The 23,010-nt window shown below is 43.7% G+C and overlaps 1 protein-coding gene and 1 long non-coding RNA gene across 2 annotated transcripts in view; one reads left to right on the top strand and one right to left on the bottom strand.

Moving 5' to 3' along the window:
* Nucleotides 1-10,360: 10,360 nt before the first annotated feature.
* On the bottom strand, nt 10,361-22,097 carry LOC309660225. Its single transcript, XR_014263287.1, has 2 exons — nt 20,382-22,097; nt 10,361-10,782 (listed from the first exon to the last, which is right to left on the bottom strand). It is a non-coding gene; the product is annotated as an uncharacterized lncRNA (long non-coding RNA).
* The window catches only part of ATP1A1 (ATPase Na+/K+ transporting subunit alpha 1), a 32,613-nt gene continuing 29,238 nt past the window's right edge, over nt 19,636-23,010 (top strand). The window contains exon 1 of the mRNA XM_082458218.1: nt 19,636-19,932. Coding sequence (XP_082314344.1) covers nt 19,921-19,932 — 12 coding nt within the window. The 5' untranslated portion in view covers nt 19,636-19,920. The remainder of the gene's footprint in view (nt 19,933-23,010) is intronic.

Here is a 23,010-nt window from a genome sequence, read left to right as displayed (position 1 = left end):
GTGCATCTCATTTAGATTATCTAACTTTTTGGCATACAATTGTATTCCCTTATAATCCTTTATATTTCTGTAAGGTTGGTAATGATGTTCCCTCTTTCATTTCATTTTCATTTTATTAATTGGAGTCTTCTCTCTTTTTTCCCCCCTTGGTAAGTCTAATGCAAGATTTACTAATTTTGTTGACCTTTTCAAAAAACCAATTTTCAGTTTTGTTTATTTTCTCTAATACTTTTCTATTTTCTATTTCATTATTTTCCACACTATCTTTATTATTTCTTTCCTTCTGTTTCCTTTGGGTTTAGTTTTCTCTTCTTTTTCTAGTTTCTAAGGTGAAAAGATAGGGTATTGATTTGAGATCTTTTTTACATGTGTAAGTTTCCCTCTAAACACTACTGCATCCTTAAGTTTTGGTATGTTATGTTTTCATTTTTATTCACCTCAAAGTATTTCTAAATTCCTTTGTAACTTCTTTGACCCAGTGGTAATTTAGGAGTTTGTTGTTTAATTTCCACATATTTAAGAATTTCCCAAATTTCTTTCTGTTATTGCTTTCTAATTTCATTCTATTGTGGCTAGAGAATATACTTAGTATAATTTCAGTCCTTCTAAATTTATTGTGGCCTTGCCTTATGGCCTAGCATATGGTTATCCTGGAGAATATTCCATGTGCACTTGAGAAGAATATGTGTTCTGTGCTTGTTGGATGGCGTGCTCTACAGAAATCTGTTAATTTTTTCAAGTCATTCTCACCAGCACATGGTATTGCCTGACTTTAGAGTTTTCTCTTAATAATCTTAATTTTTTATGTTCTTTGAGTTTTTATTATATTTTTTGTCTTTTTCAGTGACCTTACTGAGATATAATTTATATACTGTAAAGTTCACTCATTTCCAGTCTATACTTCAATGCATTTTTATGTTCCTTGAGTTTTTATTATATTTTTTATGTTCCTTGAGTTTTTATTATATTTTTTGTCTTTTTCAGTGACCTTACTGAGATATAATTTATATACTGTAAAGTTCACTCATTTCCAGTCTATACTTTAATGCATTTTAGTATATTGACAGAACTGTAAACTATCACAACAATCTAATTTTAAAACATTTCCATCATCTTAAAAAGAAATCTTAAGCCCATTTATAGTCACTCCCAATTTCCCCTTCCTACCCTATGCAAACACTGATCTACTTTCTGTCTCTAAATATTTTCATTTTTTGGACTTTTTGTGAAAGTGAAATCATACAATATGTGGTATTTTGTGTCTGTCTTCTTTCACTGGACATGTTTTTGAGGTTCACCTATGTTGTAGCATGTACTGGTACTTTGGTCCTTTTTATTGGGAAATGGTATTTCATTGTATGGATATATACTGTACTATTTATCCATTCACAAGGTTTTTCAATTAATTTTTCAGCTTTAATGAAGTATAATTGACAAATGAAATAGTATATATTTAAAGTGTACAATATGATGATTTGACGTATATATAGTTTGTGAAATGATTATCACACTCAGGTTAATTAATATATTCATCACCTCACCTTTTTAAAAAAAATTCATTCATTAGTTGATGGAAATTTGGTTGTTTCCATTTTTTAAGTATTGTAAATAATATTGCTATATGTATCTCTGTAAACAAGTTTTTGTGTGGATAGATATTTTTACTTCTCTTGGATAAATACCTAGGAGTTAAATTGCTGGGTCATATGATAAGTCTGTATTTAACATTTTTTCATTGTTTTTAAAGAGGCATTGGGGCAGCACATAGTTTTTTTTTTTTTTTTTACTGCATTGGGTCTTTGTTGCTGTGCACAGGCTTTCTCTAGTTGCTGAGAGCTGGGGCTACTTTACATTGTGGTGCATGTCCTTCTCATTGCAGTGGCTTCTCTTGTGTGGAGCACGGGCTCTAGGTGCGCAGGCTTCAGTAGTTGTAGCACACGGGCTTATTTGCTCCACGGCATGTGGTATCTTCCTGGACCAGGGATTGAACTGTGTCGCCTGCATTGACAGGCGGATTCTCAACCACTGCACCACCAGGGAAGTCCTATATTTAACTTTTTAAGAAACTGTCAAAATGTTTTCCCAAAGTAAGTGCACCATTTTACATTTCCACCAGGAAGTTATAAATGTTTTGATTTCTCCACATTCTCGCCAACACTTGTGATTGTCCATCATTTTTATTATAGCTATTCCAGTGGTTGTGAAGTGGTATTTTGTTATGATTTTGATTTACATTTCTTAATGACTAATGATATTGAATCTTCTCCTGTGCTTATTGACCACTTGTAAATCTTTCTTTCAATATGTATTATCTTTATAACAAACAAAACTATCATTTAAAAAGACTTGGTATCTAGCATTGGACATAATCATCCGGATGACGTCTGACCAGCATAGAGTACAGTAAGTGTGGATGCCTATGACTTACAAGTGCACTTTTACTAATGCAGGCAAATATTGAGCAACTTTTGTAGAAGGCACATCATATTATAGCCTCAAATTAAGCCTGCACTTAACTAAATCCCCCAGATCCTGTTCTCACTGATTATCGTGGAGCTGGGTTTCTCCCATTCTCTGTTTGAGTAATTGATTTTATTGAGCTTAAATGCTGGAGCTGACATTTATCCCTATTGAATTTTATCTTGTCAGTGTAGACCTAATGTTGCCACCTGTAAAAATATTTTATATTGTCTGTCAGATGACAGACTTTGCTTACCTGGCAACCTCATTTTTTATGTCAAAATATCTAAAAACGGGAGATTTTTAAAAATCATTACATTTTTATCTTTTCAGAATCAAAATGAATTCACACTTTCCATAAGCAATATTAAGACTCAATTCCAGTGCATGAAATTTGTTAAAAAAAATAAGTACCTCAAAAATAAAACTAATATAGATTAATAAAAATCTACATTTTTATTTTTCAACACAGGAACATATCTCTAATATATGAAAAGTTGTTAAAAGTAAGCACTGACATTCAACTTTGCTTCATAGTAGTAGCCACTTTTAATGAATTTATGGGTTTTTAAAATATTTTATTTATTTATTTATTTATTTATTTATTGGCTGCGTTGGGTCCTTGTTGTGGCGTGTGGGCTTCTCTCTAGTTGTGGCGTGCAGGTTTTATCTCTCTAGTTGTGGCGCACGGGCTCCAGGGTGTGTGGACTCTGTAGTTGTGGTGCGCAGGTTCCAGAGCGCGTGGGCTTTCTTGTTGAGGTACGCAAGCTCAGTAGTTGTGGCACGCGGGCTTAGTTGCCCCGCAGCATGTGGGATCTTAGTTCCACGACTGGGGTCAAACCCACATCCCCTGCATTGGGAGGTGGTTTCTTTACCACTGGACCACCAGGGAAGTCCCTGAATTTATGTTTTTAAAAATGAGATTGAAAATGAGAAAAGAAAGATATACAATGTCACTGAAGTGCAGATATTTCATATATAGGGTACTCTATTATATTTTGAGTCTTTCTGATTTCATTTTTAATGGGAATTTTTTTTCTGGAAATGCTGGACGTAATTTGTTGCCACTTTATGCACTAATTGCTTTACCCCTAACCCACTCACATCCTACATCTTTCTTGAAAAGTCTTTTGGGTCTTCCCAAACCACTCTGATCTTTTCCCTTCTCTGCAGTTCCTATGCAGAACAGAATTCCTCATTCTCCTCAGTCCAAAGTATATCCTTCATGGTTTATCTTTGTTTTATTTTCTCCCTTTCACTCTCTTCTTCAATTTCCACTTCCTTCCCTTCTCCAGCACCCCCTCTGGTGCATTTAATGTGTGTCCTTCCATTCTGACTCGTATATGTTTGTTTAGATAAATGTGCATCCATAAAAAACTGTTTATATGTCTATGTTTTTAAATTACATAAATAATATTGTGTTACAAATCTTTTTTTTAGTTCTTACTTTAATCCTCCAGCATGTTTTTGAGAGATATCCATGTGCTACATGTAAATCTAGTATAACACTTCTGCCTGTTGCATACTATTCTATCAAATGCACATACAAAGTGTACTTACCTGTATTCTTCATGATGGACCCTCAGGTTGCCTCCAAAACACTTCCATGAACGTCCATGTAAATTGACTGTACTTGCAGTGGTCTCTATGCTGGTCAGAGAAACTGTCCATAGAGAGAAAGTTGCAGTTTCTCCTTATGGACTGTTTCTCTGAGGTATGTACCCAGGAGGGCGATTGCTGAGTCATAGGATCATGCCTACATAACTTCAATAACAATTGCCAGATTGTTCCTTACAAGAGCTGCAGTGGTTGACCTTCCCACACCAGTGGTGCAAAGGTTTGTTTCAAGTCATTCTCACCAGCACTTGGTATTGTCAGACTTCAGAGTTTTTGCCAGTCTGATGATGTGAAGTAACATCTCAGTGATGCTCAGTATGGTTCTTCTCTGATTGCTGGTCAGGTTGAACATTTATCTCCTTGTATGGTTATTAGCCACTCAGGATTCCTCTTCTGTGACATGCCTTTGCATATCCATTGTCCTTTTTTCTACCTTTTTATTGCTGACTTGCACTAATTCCCTGTACATGCTGGCCGTTAATACCTTAAAGATTTTAGGTATTGCAAATATCTTCTACGCTGTCACCAGCCACCTGTCATTGTTAACTTTGTCTATGATGTCCTTCATTGAACTCAAGTCTTTCATTTTTTATTATTGTCAAATTTATCAATTTATTTCTTGTCACCTCAAACTTATGAGGTTTTATTTAGCAATGTCTCTACCATCCAAGGGCTAACAGATATTCCCCAATATTTTCTTCTATTAGCTTTATAGTTTTACTTTCACATTTTGAGGGCTTTTTAAAATGGGTCAAGTTAGGGATTCAAGTTTATTTTTCTCCATATAGTAAGATCATTTTCTCCCAAATTTTCTAAATAGTCTATGCTTTTACCACACACTTGTCTTTATCATATATTTCTCATAGATGCATAGTTTCATTTTGAGACTCTTTATACTTTCCACTGATATATTTTCTTATTCTGCACCTAAATCTTATAACTTTAGTTACTATGTCTTTCTCAAATGTCTCATTTTCAAGTAGAATTGTTCCTTCTCTTTGTCCTTCTTTTTCAAAGTTGCTTAGTTACTCAAGATACTTACTCTTCAATATAAAATTTAAAATCAGTTTATCATAATCCCAGAAATTCCTGCTGTGATTTTGATTGGACTTACAGTATATGTAAATTATATCATATTGATAGATATAATTTTATAAATTAATATTATATTTTCTATTTATACTCCTTTGGTCTCTTCACAGTTGTATTTGAGGAGAAGCAGCCAATAGCTGAGGGTATATTTAATATATTCAAATACACATTCAATGTCTCTAACCTAATGTTTCATTGGTGGCTAGTGGCCCCAATGAGATCATAATCTTCATTAAGATGGGTACCTGCCCATTGCATTTCATATTACTTTCCTCAAGATCTAGCTCAGTGCTGTGTATATATGCACATAGACAGAAGGAGACAGCCTCAGCCTCAGGGGCACACAGTGGACTTGGAATCTGAATGCTTGAGTGTAATCCTTCCTCTATCTCTGACTTTGAAGTAGTCCCTAATCCCTCTGAGTCTCTCCTTCCCCATTCCTAGCACAGGACTAATGAAGTTATTAGAAAAATTCAAAGAAGAAACAGATGTATCTTGCACAGAATTTGGCATGTAGAGGCAATACCTGCTATTTGAATCTAAAGGCAAAAAATACTTAAATCAGCTGTAGCCAAAAGAAGAGCAATGACAGGAAAGAATTATGAACTCCAAAAACTGTTCCCAACAATTAAAAATTCCTACCACATTTACACCAGCCAAGGACATCAAAGACAATTTATAATTGTGTCTCCAGAAACCAAATGCTTTCATCAGAGGTTTTTAAAATTTGTGGCTAAAAGGAGAAGCTTCCATCCCATGAAGACCACCACTGGCCCTGGGCTTTCTAAAGAAGTCCAGAAAACATTTACTCTGAAAATCTGGTCTTTTAGGTGTAGGAGGAAGCTGCTGTGGGTGATGAGATACTCTTCTGCAAAGAGATAGTTTGAGCAGAATCCCAAATACCTAGAGTTATCTGTATTCAAATGCAGATGTTGCAGGTGTTTAAAGCATAGTTGAAACAAATAGGAATCCCTCTTTTTGCTTTGTTATTGTTCATCTTTTCCACTAGGCTAGAAACTCCACAAGAGCAGGGACCTGGTCTGTCTTGTTAGTGTGCTTAGACTGGTGCCATGCAGAGTGGACTCTCAATGAATGCTTTTTGAATGAATGAAGGGAGCCCAGATCTATCAGAAATGGAGCGATAGCTCCTTCTTGTTTCCTCACATCACACATGGGCATCAGCTGACCTTTGTGGCAGGAAGTGGAGTTGCTGAATAGAACTTGCTATAATAAGCAACTACTCAATTAAGTGCTATCTCAAGAAGTACTTTGAATTGATCTGCCTGGAATTCTAGCATTAAGAAGGATAAACACACATTGGCCCTGACTTGACTTAACCCCTTGGTTCCAGGAAATCCACACATTCCTGAGTTTATCTTTCAGATAAACTAAGTAATCTGAGATGTAGAGCCTATGGCAATGGTCTTGGATGAATGAGTAATGCAACAAGTTACAAAGTTCTTAAAAGAAAGTTTGAGGATATGTCCTTATTCTCTTGGGCTTCTCCAGCCTCTACTCATTGCATATGGTGGGGGGTGGGGGAGGGGGGAGGAAGGATTTATATAAAGCAATAATCAGTTATTCTTTTTTTCCTTTGTTCCTACCCCTCTCACTTTATTTTTTGAGAGAAAGAATGAAGAGCATAGGACTGGAAAGGTGGCAGATTTGTAATGAAATCACAATTCTTTTCTAAAAGAAAATGATAACACTACAACCATAAGGCAAACCAGTAGGGGGTATTAAAGATAAAATTACCACTCAGAAGTCAATGGAAATGTAGTTATAGGCAATTATTGCATGTTCTCTGTGTCCTTTGTAAGCAAATTGACCTTTAAAAATAAAATTGCTCTTGATTGTGTTTTATAAATCTCATTTTCTGCGCTTCTGAGATGTGTTTCCAACTGTTATCTGTATATTTTTTAAATCTCCAAATATACTGTTATAAATAATAGTAACCAAAATTTCTTGGATTATTAACTTTCCCTTATATTTTTAAAATATTCATGTTGTATATCTCACCATGAATAAGCAAATCATGCTATTGCCATAAAATGGAATATTATGCAGCCATTAAATAATACTTTTAAAGAAAATTTTAAGATATATGGTAATGTTCATTATATAATCTTATATTAAAAAACAGGATAGAAAACTGCATATAGAGAATGTTCTTCATCTGTTTTATTTAAAATAGTGATTGTGGGATTATGAGTGAGTTTTATTTTCTTAATTATATAACTATTTCTCTGTAATTTCCATATTCTGTTCAATAAATGTCACTCTTATAATCAGAAAAAAAACTATTAAAATGCTCAGATATCTTTTCAATAGAACTTAATTTGTCTTTAAAGTATCTTTAGAGGTAGGTAGGGAATAGATACCATTTTTCTATTTTAAAGTGGATATACTGAGGTGCCATGAAGTGCCCTGCTTCAAATCACATAATTCTTGACAGAGAACTGGAATCTAAAAGAGAAGCCAGGACTTCCCTGGTGGCGCAGTGTTTAAGAATCCACCTGCCAATGCAGGGGACACGGGGTTGATCCCTTGTCCGGGAGGATTCCACATGCCGCAGAGCAGCTAAGCCCGTGCGCCACAACTACTGAAGCCCACGCGCTCTAGGGCCCATGTTCTGCAACTACTGAGCCCACGTGCTGCAGCTACTGAAGCCCGCACGCCTAGAGCCCGAGCTCCAAAACAAGAGAAGCCACCGCAAGTGAGAAGTGCGCTCACCACAGCGAAGAGTAGCCCCCGCTCGCTGCAACTAGAGAAAGCCTGCACGCAGCAACGAAGACCTAACGCAGCCAAAAAAATTTTTTTAATTAAAAAAATAACAAGAGAAGCCAACCTCTTGGGTTTGTATAAGCTCCAGGGCTGGTCTCTCCGCGGAGCCTCTTGGTGGCTGGCTCTCGGGGACTGCCTTCCTCTCTGCACTGACAGCACCTGGAGGAGACCCCGAGGCTGAGCAGAGTCTCCCCTTCCCTGGGTCAGCCCTCTCCAGCCTTTTGCCAAGGGAAGGGAAGAATCCGGAAATGTATCTCTGGATTACCACAATTTCCAAATAACTGGATCTACGTGGTTGAGATCACTTCAGATAGAAATGCTATCATCAGCAAAGGCCAACATTCCATGTTGTAAATTACTGGAAGCCTAACTTTCGAATCATCGTGCTCTTCTCACCTTGAACACCTCTTAAGAACAGGGACTGTGTGTATTCCTTTCCAGAGTCTCCTAGGCAAATTCCTCATACAGTGATATTACACTTGCCGTGGAATCTTTCTAAATACTCATTAACTCATTGACCATCAGCCTTAGAACATTGTACCTTGAGGGCACTAGATCACATTCAGACTTGGTGGATGGTAGGTGCAATACGCAATGTCTTATTACCATGTGCGATGACTCATTCATCAGTGTGGGATCTCTAAATTTCCACTTGGAGAAGCAATAAATTTTATGATTTGCTTTCAGGTGGCTCTTTTTTTTTTTTTTTCTTGAAGTGCCAAATGACAGCTATTTCTTTCCTTTGGTCATGGCTCTTGATAAACAAACAAAAAATATTGATGACCTGGGCTCACCTATAAAGATTTGGCTTCAACTGGGTGCCAGCGGGGGCCCAGGCACTGGTTTGTTTGTTTGTTTTTTAAATCTTCCTTGATAATTCTAATGCTCATCCAGGGTTGAGAACTACTAATTTAAACTCTGAATCTTTGCCTCTATGACATATTTAGTATCTCTGATTTATCTGATGCCAAGACTTTGGTCAAGAATGCAACATCCAATTAGAACACAGATTCCATGGGTAAGATCAGACTTAGGACTTTCCATGTGGTTTCCAGAAATGTACTGCAGCAACAACCAAGTAATTCTGGATATTTTATATTTGTCTAACACCCCAGTACCTTCAAAAGAAGCACCTAGGAGAGACGTGTTTTCTTAAATCTATAGCTCAGTTTAGGGAGAATGACTTCTTTGCAATAGTGAGTCTTCCAATCCATGAACATTATTTATTCCTGCATTTATTTAGGTCTTGTTATCAGTCAGGGTCCAGTGAATTGCTGAAAACCAGACCAGTACTTTGAACAGACAAATTTTAATATAAAAAATCTTTTACAACTAGTAAAAAGGTGAGTAACTATTCAAAAGGGTAGAAGATGCCTCTAAGGGGTACAGAAGGAGCCACTGCAGAGAGCAGCTGTGACCTCTGGGGCAGAGGGATAGCGAATGTGAAGATACTTGGAAACTTCAAAGGACCCCCTTAAAAGGGGCTGAGATTCAGACTTCTTTGGAGGTGTGGCTGCCATAGAAACATGCAGTCCACCAGTGATGGAAAAACAGGAGGGTGTGAGCTACAGCTGAGTTGTAGGAATAGCCTGCCACTGAGTGGAGGGGAAAGTTGCTAGAGGCATGGGCTGAACAGCTGGTCTCAGGACTTCTGTTATGATGGTAGAAGTGGTGATAATGGGTAACAGTCACTCATTCCCAGCCTTAGGGTGAAAATGTTCAATATTTCACCAGATCTGTTTTCTTGATGTTTTTAGAGGCTGTAGGCAATACCCAGGCAAAATCACAATATGGTTCTACCACAAAAAGGCAACCTTTTATTATCAGTGGGGTATGATTTATGGGAAGAAGGGCAGCTTTAAATAGGAAAATAAGGTCACCAAAGAAATCTCTGATCCCTGCATTGAAAAAGGTAGGAATTTTGCTGCTATACCAGCAACTCTTGCCCCCAGGGCATTGGGGCTTATAGGTCCCACCAGCCCCCCTGCAAAAGGATCTAGAATCAGTACTTCACCATCCACCATCACTATTCCAAAGTGTGCGGATCTGATTTTCTGTACATTAAGCATGATCCAGATGCGGGTAGATGGAGTTCTTCTGATTAGAATTTTCAGAGGAACCAGGAGGAGAGGCTGCTCTGTGGAAAGGCAGGGCTGTGGGTAGCTGGATGCTGTAGCAGCAGAGAGAGAAACAAGAGTGGGCGAAGGAACAAGGAGATCTGAGACACTGTCCATTTGGCAAGAAACAGGAGAGTAAAGAGACAATAATGCCTCAGAGGCTATAAAATATTAGTGATTCTAGATCAATATCAAAAGAGCCCTATCAGACAGAAACTAGTTTTGAAGAGGAAATTGGAGCTTAACTGCTTCAGGACAGGATATGGTGGATGAAACAATCTTATGGCACCTTTTCAAATTTAGGCAAGTGCCCCTTTATTGGATTAAGAAAAGAGATCTGAGCCAGGCCAAGGAAGCAGAAGGGAGCCTGCTGGGAGTTGGACCAGGCTACTGGAGGCTGCGCTGGCTGCCTCGGACTCCCCCCTCGGCCTCCACTACCTGCCCAAGCCTTACCCCAGCTCCACTCCCAGGCCCTTGCCCCCATGCTACTGCCCTCCATGTTCTCTTCAGCGTGCTCCTCCATCAGTTGGCAGAAGGAAGAGAAAAGTCTGAGGATGTTGGAGCCAAGATGGCCATGGAGTGGAGCTTGTCACCCAGCAGCTCGACGAAACCCCATACAGGTGTGATGCAGAGTTCAGGAAACTGTCATTGGACAGAGAGCAGGCTTCCCAGGAAAGGAGTTAAGAGGAGTCTCGTCCTGAGCCTGGGACCCCTGCAAGAGATTTTAATTTAATTTTACCTTGACACCATTCAAGGCTTCCTTGAATTCTCTCAAATTCAAAACAATAGCGTGCGTGTTTGTGTGTGTGTGTGTGTGTGTGTGTGTGTGTGTATTCAGACGTAGCTCCATTGAGACATGAGTGAAAAGAGGTCGAGCGAGATTTTTAAGATGAACCTATATGAGTACCCAGAGCATCATGGAAAATTCTATTTTCAAAAAGCTGATCCTTTAAATTGCATGTTTTGGATAACCCTCAGTTCTTGGTTTGGAAGCAAAACATCTCTGTCCTTAAGTAGATGTTTCCGAGTTGTCCTAAAGCTAAGGAAACAGCACGGTGTAGTGGAAAGAGAGGGGGCTGGGGTCTCAATTTGACATTAAGCAGGTGGTTTGTGACCCTGGGAAAAGCACATGCAGCCTCACAGACTCAATTCCTCTGTAAAAGAGGAGAGCAGACTAGGTTATCTGTAGTGTAGAATTCTCATTTCATAAGCTCAGTGTCCCTTGTAAAACCCAAACTGCCTGCGAGCGAGATTTCTGTCCAATGCAGAGCTCCCCTCCCAACTCAAGCATCCCATGCTGCCTGAGCACGGCTCCTAATTGTACTCAGTGCTAGACATTTCAGATACAGGGAAATAGACTTGAAGGAAAGTACAAGGACTTGCTCAAGACCACCCAAGTTCCCAGCATTCTGTTTCCTTTTATATCTTGTCCTTGCTAACCGTCCTGCTTGACACCAGCTCTGCTGTGCACGAAAACAGAAGGTGAGGCTGCGAGTTGTATGCAAAGCTAGTGACTCTTTTCCTGGCATGCGGGCATCTCAGGTCAGGGAACGGGACGGCAACCCCATTCGTGCTGCTTGATGGTGCCTCCCTTTGGGGAACAGGAGTGGCTGGCAACCGTGAAGCCTGCTGAGAAGGGCAGGGCATGGCATCCAACCCATAGATGGACACCTGATATTCCTCCCAGGCTGCCCACCCCTCTTTCCACTATTTGAGGAGTTGGAAACACTCAGCCTCCTGAATCCTCTAAGAGAGCAAGGTGATTTCAGTCATACGTATTTCTATCACATGGATGTCCAAACAGGAAGACAAAGAAAACTGGCTTTTCATTTTTTGTTTTTTTAAGGCAGCATATGACCAGGAATGGATGAGACCAACATGACTGCTTTCATTCTAAATGTCTGCATTTAGAATCTACCTAAGAAATCTACCATGCATTGAGGTAACCTGATAGAAAACTGCTTTCGCTCTTCAGGAATTAAGGTTTCTGTATTGTGCATGGACCACGAGCTTGCGTTTAGAAGTCAATGCAAGACTTCAGCTGACACTTCCATACCTGTCAGGAGCCACTGATGAGAACCAGGTGGGCTACTTCAAGCAGAATTCAATTACCCAGATGGCAACTGTTTCTTAATTCAAAACTTTAACATCACCTTTTTTTTTTTTTTTTCTTCCATTATGAAAAAAGCAAAGGGGGAAGAGAATACATTGAGTTTGAGCACTCTGGTTGATGAGGTTAAAGGCATGAGAGGGGAGTGGATCCCTGGGCCCCCCTAGCTCCCTGCAGCTCCAGCCTGCCGCGTGGTGCCTGGCAGACTCAGCTGCTTTTTCCAGGATCGGGAGTGATGGCCCCGAAACACAGCATTCTCTTGGACCTGTTCTTAGGAAGAGGAAGAACTCTCCCTTGCCAATTAGCAACTGCATTAGCAGATGGTATCTTTCTTTCTTTCTTTCTTTTGTTTTGTTTTTTGTTTAAGTAAAAAGGAAAAAATAAGAAAAGGCTTTGATGGTTTTAAGTTGCACTTGGAGACAATGCTTTCTTTTTCCCAAGGAGGTTGTGCTGTATCAACCCCTGCAGTCCAGAACATGGATAGTCAAGCTTCTTATTCTGAAGGTGAAAATTTCTCCATGAGGCCAGTGCTGCAGTGCTTTAGTGCAGGGCTTATTTCCCTGGTTCTCACCTGTGGTTTGGTGATAACTAGACCAGTTCAGATAGGTGGAGTGTTGCCTTACCCTTGCTCACCTAGCTCCTGCACTCTGTACTCTGGTTTCTGCTACAAGCTGGCTGTGTATCCGCAGACAGGCCCGCTGTTGGATACAGGAGGTTGGTGGGGGGGAGAGGAAAGCCAGCAAAAAGCAGACTCTGTTCTCACTCCCTCCTCCTCTAGACAAATTTTTCATGGATGCCTTCATCCTTCCTTGAACCTTGTTTCTCCCAGGCTGAGTAGGAATTTGAAATCAAGACAAGATCATTCCTTACACTTTTTGAACAGTTACTATGCGACAGGCGTGATGTTTCCTTAAGAGTGTCATGTCAATTGACTCTCACGGCAGCCCGGTGATATGGTTACAGATAAAATAGACTCAGAAGCTTCATGTGAGGAGGAAGATGCAATTGCTTGAAGGAATTATTCGATTGGGATCCTGTTATTGGATCAACTGTTTTGGGTCCACCCCCTTTAGCATCATTGCCGCCTCTCCCCACCACCTCCGTCATCACCACCCCACCAGCATCTCCACCCTGCCTCTACTGCCATGCCCACTACCAGACGCGAACTGTCAAATCAACAGAGTTGTCAAAGAAATAAAGAGCTGAAATTTGTTGACACAGGGACATCTTTTATTTGAACTGTCTCGACCACGGAAGCCAAATTATTCATTCATTTGGCCTCTTACTCTATCGTCACTATCCTTGAGATTGCTGGTCCTTATATGTGAGATGGGGAGCCAGGCAGCTTAAATTTTCTTTAGTCAGTGGAACTGCATCAAGAACTGGTCTCTGGGAGAAGTGGAAGCCAACAAAGTCCTTGGTCTATTTGGAATTCGGCATAGCAAAAAAATATTAGGAAAACTGGCTAAACTGCCGGTACCGTCCCTGCAAATTGAACCATCTTCCAAGGTCAGAGACTTGTATACTAACAGATTGCTAAAATTATGTCCAAATTCCAGTTTTCCACCGCGTCCAGCCACTTGAAATCCTCTGTTTGGGAGAAGCGGTGCATGATTGGGATTATAATGGGGATCAAGACACGCATGTGTGTACACAAAGGAGGAAGAAAATAAAATTAACATGCCATCTCAAAGCTATATGGGGCAACGTGGATGTCTTGAGATTCTGAAATCAATAATACCATCAGAAGAGCTTTGGTAAACGCACTGATTGTGAAAGCTTATCCCACAGTTCTGGTACTACCAGCGGAATATTTCCAAAGCACAAATCTGATCATGCCACCTCCCTGCTTAAAATCCTGCAGTGTCTCCCTGTGGCCTACAGGATAAAGTCCAAGCCCTTAGAATGGGCATCCAAGTCCTCCACAATCTGGACCCTGCTCACCTCTCCAGGCTTATCTCCTGCTGCGTTCTCTCTCACAGCCTACGCTCTAGCGATTTTAAACTACCGGCCAGTCTTCCAACAGACTAAGTTTGTTTAGGTGCTGAGGGTCTTAACCATGCTGCTGCTTTTGCTTGCAACCGACCTCCGCTACACAAACACATACACCCATGCACCCGCACGAGGCTCCACTTAATGAACTCCCATCCATCTTTCAAGATCCAGCCAAGGGAGTCTTTCCAGCTCCGCAGGCAGAACTGACCACTCCTTCCTTTATGCCCCCATGATACGCTGCATAGATATAGCACCTCTCACTGTGCTGCTAACATCTCTTTGCCTGTCTTTCTCTATGCCAAATGGTGAACTCTTTGAGGGTAGAGAATGCGTCTTAGTTGTCATTTTATGCCAGCACCAAACACCACGTTAGGCTCAGAGTAGATGCCCAGTAATGGCTATTCTTGGGGTTTTTCTGTTTTGTTTTGTTTTTTGTTTTGTTTGTTTTTTGCATGAACTAGCTCTTACTTCTGTTAAACAGTGTAGAGTGCCAGAGGTAGGGGTTGGAGAAGGGAAGAAAGAGAGGGAACTTTCTTAGGGGCTTATCAGTAAGAGTTCACATGTAGAGGTTACCCATCAACCAAATGGCAGACTCCAGAGTAAAACCTAAGCTGTTAAAAATGAATTGAGCTGGTTACTATTTTTGTACCTGACCTACTTTTGTGTTACTTTCTACAAAAACTCCCAGACTCTTGTAAATGAACCAAACCACTTTTGGATGGTTTTGTATTCTCTCCTATTATGGTGGCTTTTCACTCCGCTGAAGGGAAAATCTGCACAGTCCCTGAAACCCAATTTTAGTGCAAAGTCATCTATGGAAGAGTGCTGTTCTCAGTGGAACCAGCTTTCACAGAACTTTCTCGATTGTTTTTCCATGCAAGATTTAAAGACCAAGAATAGCAAATCTATCTATCCCAATGGTAGCACTCATTTCCTTAGTGCTCATGCTGTATTCCCCTGAGAACAAGACGAGTTCGATGACAGTTATCTGCTGCCTCTTCTCTGCCTTCAGCTTGCCCATGCTGGCTTGTAAGCCTGTCTGAGGCCACGTCTCTACTGCCTGGGTGCAGATAGGACTCTGGCAATAGACTATTTTAAGTTCCAGATCCCTTGTTTGTTGCCATTTAATTTTTGTTTGCAATGCCCCAGTGGTTGTTGATTTATAGAGAACAAGGGATGAGTTTTTACATGAGTTTTACAAGGGATGAGTTTTTACATTCCAGGATATTATAACATTTAATAATGTTTTGAACTGGGGTGAGGGGAGTAGCAGTGTACTGTGGGGAGAGTGCTAGAAAAGAAGACTCAACCTGACTCTGAATTTCAGGACTCAGCGTAAAACACCTGGGGAACAACTTTATAATTGTTTCATTTACAAAGACTGCTACTAATAAGAGCAAATTATTTAAGTGGCAGTTGTATTAAAGGAATGCTGACGAAAAGACTGAGGACTTGACTCCGTGTGTTTAATAACAGCCTCCAAGACAGGGACCAAGAAAACGTTGACTTTTCTAAATATCCAGAGGCAAAACCTAAGGGCTTCAAAAATCATTAACAGAAGAAAATATGTTTACAAGCATACTAAAGAGGTTTTATAGGGAGTTAAGAGATGACTGGAAAACGGAGTCGGAGGAAAAGTTTCAGGGGTCAGAATTCTTTAGCTGACAGACTTCTGATGGTCAGTGGTCTGCCTAGAACTGTGCTTTTAAAGCAGGAGGTAATATGTCTGCTGCTAGACAGGAAAAAAGAGATTTGCAATGGCGGGATAGACATTGGCTAGGAGGAACTTTGGAATGGTGACAAGGGTTGGCTTTATTTTAATACAGTGATAGTGGCAGCTAAGTGGCTTCCTGGGGTACCAAGGGAATGGTAAAAGATAAAGGTGCATGCTTAAGATTGTTTCCATGCAACCTTTAGTGCAAGCTGGGCCAAAGAGACTTCTGTCCTTCCAGATCCCTAGCTCATTGATCTCGCAAATGTTTGCTTCCAGTGGAAAATGCTAACTTCATGTAGGTTCCAACTCTTATTCTAAAGCCCTTAATTGCAATGGCATGTTTATTCATTTCAGCAAGTACTTACTCAAAGTGCTAGCACACTTGGCTCAAAATACTGACTTGCATCATATTTTTCAGACATCTGCTGACTATTCACAATGACTGGGCCAGCCCTCCATGGTGTGTCAAATCCTCCTCAAAGCCATCCACACTTGGCAGCCTTGAGGGCTGTAAATGCTGAGTCTCTGGACCAATCAGTTTAATTGTTTCCCAAGCTAGGAGCTTAATAAGAGCTGATAGAATAAGAGGTAGATAGAATAGAGAGGCAGAATTTGCCCCACCTTCTCTTCTGGAAGTTTCTTTTATCCTCAGCACTGCTCTGGGAGTTTGAAAAGATGCACAATTGTTCTGCCAGTGTCCTGGGACTATCCAGTACCAATCACTCCCTGGGCCTCAGTTTCTTCATGTAAAATAAGGGGAATGTTTGCTCTCCAAGGTTCCATTCAGAAACCTCTCCCAAGAGGAGGAAAGAAGCCTGTCCCCCAAAAAGGATATTTCCCCCTTTGGTCACCTATGTCCCAAAGCATCTCTCTCACATCTGAGACTTCTGCACCTCAATTCTGGCCACAATGTCCCTTTGTCTTAATTTTATAGGCGTGTTCAGGGCTCCATAGTACAACCCGGCAGGCGTTCTTTACATCATTCTTTCCCATAAAAAGTTTTCAGCTCCTGCTTCCTTATCATGTTTTTTCCCTTCACCTCTTAAAATTTGTCCTCAACACCTGGCAATAAACTTTACCCCTAAAAACACCCCTGAAAATTGCCCAGAAGTGCCTAGACCATAACACTTGGCTGTAGCATTTGTAGAAACACCAACTTTAGAGGAGTAATAGCAAGGCCCTTTCTGACATTCTGACCCTTTTTTGTCGAATTATGTTTCTTTCAACAGCACTGCAATGAAAAATGGATTATCAAATGACTTGAAAATGGAATGCGATTTGCCTCTAGAGGTGGGATCAGGTGGGCCAGAACAGTGGTGGAGGAGTGTTTGTTGATCTGTATCAGTCATTTTTGTAAAAGAAATGGTTCTCTGCCTCACGATGATGCACACGGTAGACTGATGAAGAGTAGGCATAGGCAGAAAAGGCTCTTGCCGAGAGGAGAGGCACATGGAAACCCTCTCTCTGTATTTGTGAGGACAGCCATGTTGAAAGCAATTAGTATTCTTCCACCAAAACTTCCTTGGTGCTATGCTCAGAGACCACATTTTACAAGCAGGAAGATGGGTTCCCATCTTGCAGTTGTGAGGCCAGGCTCCCCCATTGCTAGCTGAGTGGCCTTGTTAGAAGAAAGTCCTCAAACCTCCAGTTTCCCACGCTGGAAAATGCGGCTAAAGCCCTTTACCTTTCGGACTTGTGAGAATTCTAGCGGATTTGATATGTACAAGTGCTATGTGGAGGCGAAAGCAATCTTTGGATTTTAATATTTATTTTTATGCCTTTTCCCCTCTCTGGCATATAGCTAGAACTTTGAGGTCCTCCTGAAAGGACCTTCGGTAATCTTCAGCTACCAAATGAACAGTTGTAGAGACCAAGGGAAATGCCTTGATTTATCAGGTTTATGTTGTTGAATGGGAAAAAAAATGATAATTTTACTTATGAACGGAGGAAAAGGTGATCCGCTAGCAGGAGAAAACTACATTGTTCAGACTTTTGCTTTCTACATTTTGTTGTTGTTCTTGCTGTGCTTTTTCCATTCAGACCAGGGCCCAGGGGATAATGAATCTCAAACAAGCTGAGAGATCTTTAGCAAGCAAAAGCCTCCTACAGGTTAGCAGTAATGGTGGATGTAGCGCATGTAAATGAAGCATTTCCTAGACCCTTGGAGACAGAGCCCTGATAACTCTTCATAAATTCCTTCTGTTGAATAAGCAGCATTGGGAACTCTGTTCTGGATTTGGGGGTTCTTTCCCCAGCAGTCACGAATTTGAATTCAGTTGGCAATTCCTCTGGTCTTCAGGGCCCGCACTGATTTAACCAAGCTTGAAGGTCGCTGGAGGAGGCACCAGCCCTTAATGCATTCTTGGGCAAGAGGAAAGAAACAGTTTCTTCTAAGAAGGAACAAGACTTAGGCTAATGGTCTAACTGATAACACAGTTGCTACTTTTTCCCCCTTTGTTTTTCTTTCTTCCTCCCTCCTTCCCGTTTCTTTCAAGTTTCACATCTTCACTCATGTTAAATTAATACTTGGAGTTGATAGGGCCGGTTTTAACTTGCTTAGGAAGTTAATGTTTTCCTTGTTTCTAGTCGGAATTCCCAGAGACATGGAGTGACTTTCTCCTGCAAATTGTGCTTTCCCAGAGTATGCTTGACTTCCCCAAAACATTGTTAATAATACTTCGCTTTTTAACTGTAGGAGACCTTCAGCCATTGCAGCCTCTGCAGAAGCTGTAATGGGAGAAAGCCACACAGCGCAGCCAGGCCAGGGCCCTCTGGGGGGTTCCTGGACTCCTCACCACACTCCAGGCCCAGGTCCCTCACAGCACCAAAGGCTGCGGTGAAAGAGGCCCTGCTGTGCCAGGTGGGGGGCAAGGAGAGGCATGAGACAGGCCCTCAAACATCTCCTCGGAGGAGGAGCCCCTTTTGCTAAGGATATGCATTCCCTGAGGTTTCAGTTATTCCTCCCCCCAAAAATGATCCCCCAAACTGGAAAAGCAGCTTTCATTCACACAGTAGCGTGAATGAATTCACAGCAGGCACTTTGGATTATCATTTGGGGGTCTTGAAGCAAAGGAGGGAGAAGGCACTTGGGACCTCCGGCAAGGCCAGCTCAGGCCCTGTGGGGATATGGATAACGGGGATCCCAAGACCACAGGAGGCATTCGGGAGGGCACCAAGAGGCTGGCCGGGGACGCCATCGCAGGTTGGCGCGGGGGCCTGGACTCCGCAGGGGGGCGCAGTCCCTCCTGCGGGCGCTGGCTGCAGGCACATCCGACCCCTCACCCCCATCCCGGTGCTTCCCTTAGTCCCAGAAGAGCTTTCCGATGCCCAGAAAGGCCCCTCCGCGCAAGGTTTCTGCCCCGGGTCCGCGGAGATTCGGGGACCCAGTTCCGTGGACGTCCCCGCACCCACTGTGGACCTTGCGTGCCCTCCAAAGCAGGCCGGTCACGCAGGGCGGCGGGAGGGGGGCGCGGGAGCTGCATGGCCGCCGAGTCCCCGCTGCCCAGCCAGCCGGCGCGCCCAGGAGTGGCGCGGCCGCGGCCTCCCGGGACGTGGGCACGCGCGCCCCAGGGCCCGGCGCCCTCCTGCCGGGAGCCGCGACCGGCCGCAGCCGGCGCGGCCCCGGCCTAGGGGTGGGGCTTGGGGCGGGGGCGGAGCCAGGCCCGCGGCCGGTGTCAGGTTGCTCCGGTAACGGTGACGTGCCGCGGCGTGGGCGGGGCTAGCACGCAGGTTGCATATTTTAGGAAGTGAGGAGGAGGCGCGGGCTTGAGCTGCGGCGGGGTCTGGGGCTCAGAGCAGCGGCGGGAGGAGGCGGACACGTGGCAGCAGCAGCGGTAGCAGCCCCGGCAGCGGCGGCAGAAAAGGCATCGGCCCGAGCCGCCGGCCGTCTTCCCTCCTTCCCGCCCCGCGGCAGCCCTAGCTCCCTTCTCTCCGCTCCCCCGGTCGCGCTTTCTCGGCCGGGAGCCGCTCTCTTCTTTTCTCTCTGATTCTCAAGCAACAGGACCCGGCGCGGGGCACAAACCACCGCCAGTATGGGGAAGGGGGTGAGTGTCCGGGGAGCCAGGGGAGGGGCACGGGGAGCCCTGGAGGGGAGGAGGAGGAAGAGGAGGAAGTCAGGAGGGCGACCACAGCCAGAGGGAGGCGGAGAAGGAGGAAGCGGCGGGGCGCGGAATGGGTTGGCAGAGCGGCGAGGCTTAAAAGACGACGCACTTTGGAAATGGAGGAAGCGCAGTAATGAGGGGCGGGCGGGGGAAGGGAGCGCCGGGGGGACGGAGGGCGGCAGCGCCGGGCAGCGCGCAGACCCTGGAGAGGGGCTGCGGGCCCTCGAGTCCGAGCGCGCCCGGGGTCCGGGGCTCCTGGAGGCGGCGCTCGGGAGCCGCGGGCCCAGGAGGAGGAGGGAGGACGGCTGCTGGGCGGCCCCGGCAAGGAGCGGGCCGCCGGCGGCATCCCCAACCCGATCCTTCCCTCCCTCCCTCCCTCCGCCCGCCCTCACCTCGCGTCTCTTGCCTTCCTTTTTTTCTCCGCCCTTCTTGCCCAGAGGAAAGGCGTGCTCCTCCCCTTCCCCTGGGGCGTTCTGCTCGGCCCCTTCCCGGGCTGCCGTTCCCGCCGCGGCTCCGGCCCGGCGCTGGGGGGCTTGCGACGCGGGGGCGGCCTTAGGGTCCCAGGCTCCTTCTGGAGGCGCCGGGCTTAGCCAGTTGCCCGCAGAGGCGGCCGCCCTCCGCTAAAGGAATAAACTGGCTTCCCCTTACTGTGGAGCCGGTCGGGCAGGCTGGTGCCAGAAAGGGTGTGTCTTTGCCCTAGGATGGCCTTTAAGGTATACTTTTGAGAGCTTTAATGGGCCCCTTTCCATAAACATGGGATGCGCCCGGGGCAGCTGGAGCAACTGGAATGGTTATCTTAATGGTGGGGAGAGTGTGTGTAGATTTTTTGGAGGGATGAGCCAGGAAGGAGCACAGGCTGATCCACCAGGGTCTCCGGGTATTATAAACACGAAAAAGGACGGGAAGCCGGGGCAGTACGCGGTAGGAGTGCCGACCTGCGGAAGAGGGGTTCCCGAAGGAACGAGGGGGTCCCCTGGGCAGGAGAGGCGAGCGCTGTGGTGATACCAGAACGACGGCTGGTTCCTGCATTTCTGTAACTTCGAGTTGTGATAACCCGTAGCCACGGCAAGAGACTGGGTGCCAGACCCCAACGGGGCCAAAGTCCAGTCGAGAAAAGTTTATACCAAAGAACAATCAGAAGTATCAGTTGATGGGATAAAATGACCAGGTCATGAGAATACTGGTAGGAGAGAATCCGCTCCATTGTGTCCAGGGCTTGCACAGTGCCTTGGCGGTTAGTAGGTCTTTGAAGGTTCTGAGGGCTCCTCGGTGTGGAGTGAGTGATGGGCGAAGAGGGACGGTGCATTCTTTGGGGACTCTAAATGGATTTTGAAGGAGGTCATTGAAAGGCTTGGACCTGGTCGAGAAAGTAAGGAGAAGTGGGAATGCACAACTTGCATCTTATAAAAGCACAAAATGTGGAGGGCTGGCTCAGGTCAAGTAGCTGAAAAGAGCTGAGTGCCAGCCTCTGTACTTCCAGGATGAAAACTGGGGTAGTGGCCTGTGCTTGTACCACACCATCAAACCCTAAGTCATTCCAGTAAACAAGCTCTTTAAAGCTCATTTCTTTGTCTCTTTCCCCTCAAAAAAAGTTTATTTCTTGAGCCTCACATTACTGACTGGGGGGGGGGCTGTAGAGATCGTAGATATGTACCCGGGGCCTAGGAAGGTGAAGTGATTTGCTCAAGGTCAAATGGTTGGTTAGTGACACACCAGACGTCCCTGATTCGTGAACAGCCTGTGGTCTCCCAGCCTGAATACTCACTCACTCCTTAACATTGCCTGATACGCAGAACTCTCAAGTTATTTTTCCGATGAAACTGGGGTGTTTGTGAGGCTGGATTAATGGACCAGAGAGATGTTTGAATAACTAAGTTATGTCCATAGATCTATATGTCCCTTTCGTAACCACACACATGCACAGTGGTGGTAAAGCAACATACCTGGGTCGTGGAGGTTCAACCTAGATGCCTTATGAATTTTTAATAAAATGCCTAGTAGCTGGCAAACACAAAATTGAATTGTAACTGGTTAACACAGGCTGATGTGCTGCTTATCTGCTGGGTTGTAGTTAGTATTTTGGGTACTCTGATAAATTAAACAAGGGGGGGTGGGGGGGTGATTCCCCTGGGATAAAGTTACCCCTTTGTCCCCAGTGACTTACCGTGATAGTCCAATGTTCAGAAGGATATTTTATGCTCAAATGTTGGGATTTTTCCACATGGGGATTAAAATGTGGGTGGAGTGGTGACTAAAGCCCTGCTGATAATTGGTTAACCAGGAAGCCAGTGCTGGCAGCTAATTTTTAAGGTCATTGTTAATTTCTTCCCCTCCCCTTCCCATTACTGTTGGGAGCCCAGGTTTTGACGATATTTCAGGTGATTTTATTTCTCCTTAAAAATCGATCTTCTAAGCTTTTGGTAAAGAAATGGAAGAACAGCTCCTGCTGAATCATTCCTGGATGAAATAGGATTTTGTCCTTTTTTTCATACTGGTTGTTTTTGCCAGTCACTTGGCTTAAATCCACAGCTAGGCCTACCACCCACAATCCTTTAGCTCACCAAAGGTACGCAAGAAACTTTCTCTTTTCTCAAGTTTACAAAAGATGAGGGGAGGGGGGATGTCACCTGGTCTTTCATTGCAGTTCTCCATTGTTTGAACATTAACTTAGTTACCTAGAAAAGAAACCATAGCTTATGGGTAGTGATTTAAAGAGGAGCCTGGAAAAAGGTGCAGGTGAAGGTTGCACAAGGGATACAGATGTCAGCAGAAATCCTGGTTGTATGGTAGCACTATCAGCTGCCCTTTGGGAGCTCAGCTCGAAAGTGTGACTAAATTCCCTCTGGCTGCTATAAAGCTAGTACTTTAGACTGAAAACATCGCACGGCAGCGTCCTCGGAGTGGAAGGTTGCCCAGGCCTGGCCTGAGCAAGTGGAGTGGTTACGGGAGGAACTGGTGACTAGCCCTAGGGACAGAGAAGAAGGTTGGGGATGCATCACACCGTTTGCCCCCATCAAGTGT

Source organism: Balaenoptera physalus (assembly GCF_965194825.1).
Source record: "Balaenoptera physalus genome assembly, chromosome: 1".
Taxonomy (NCBI): Eukaryota; Metazoa; Chordata; class Mammalia; order Artiodactyla; family Balaenopteridae; genus Balaenoptera; species Balaenoptera physalus.
Note: the sequence above shows the minus strand (reverse complement) of the source record. Positions and strands in the feature narration are given on the sequence as shown.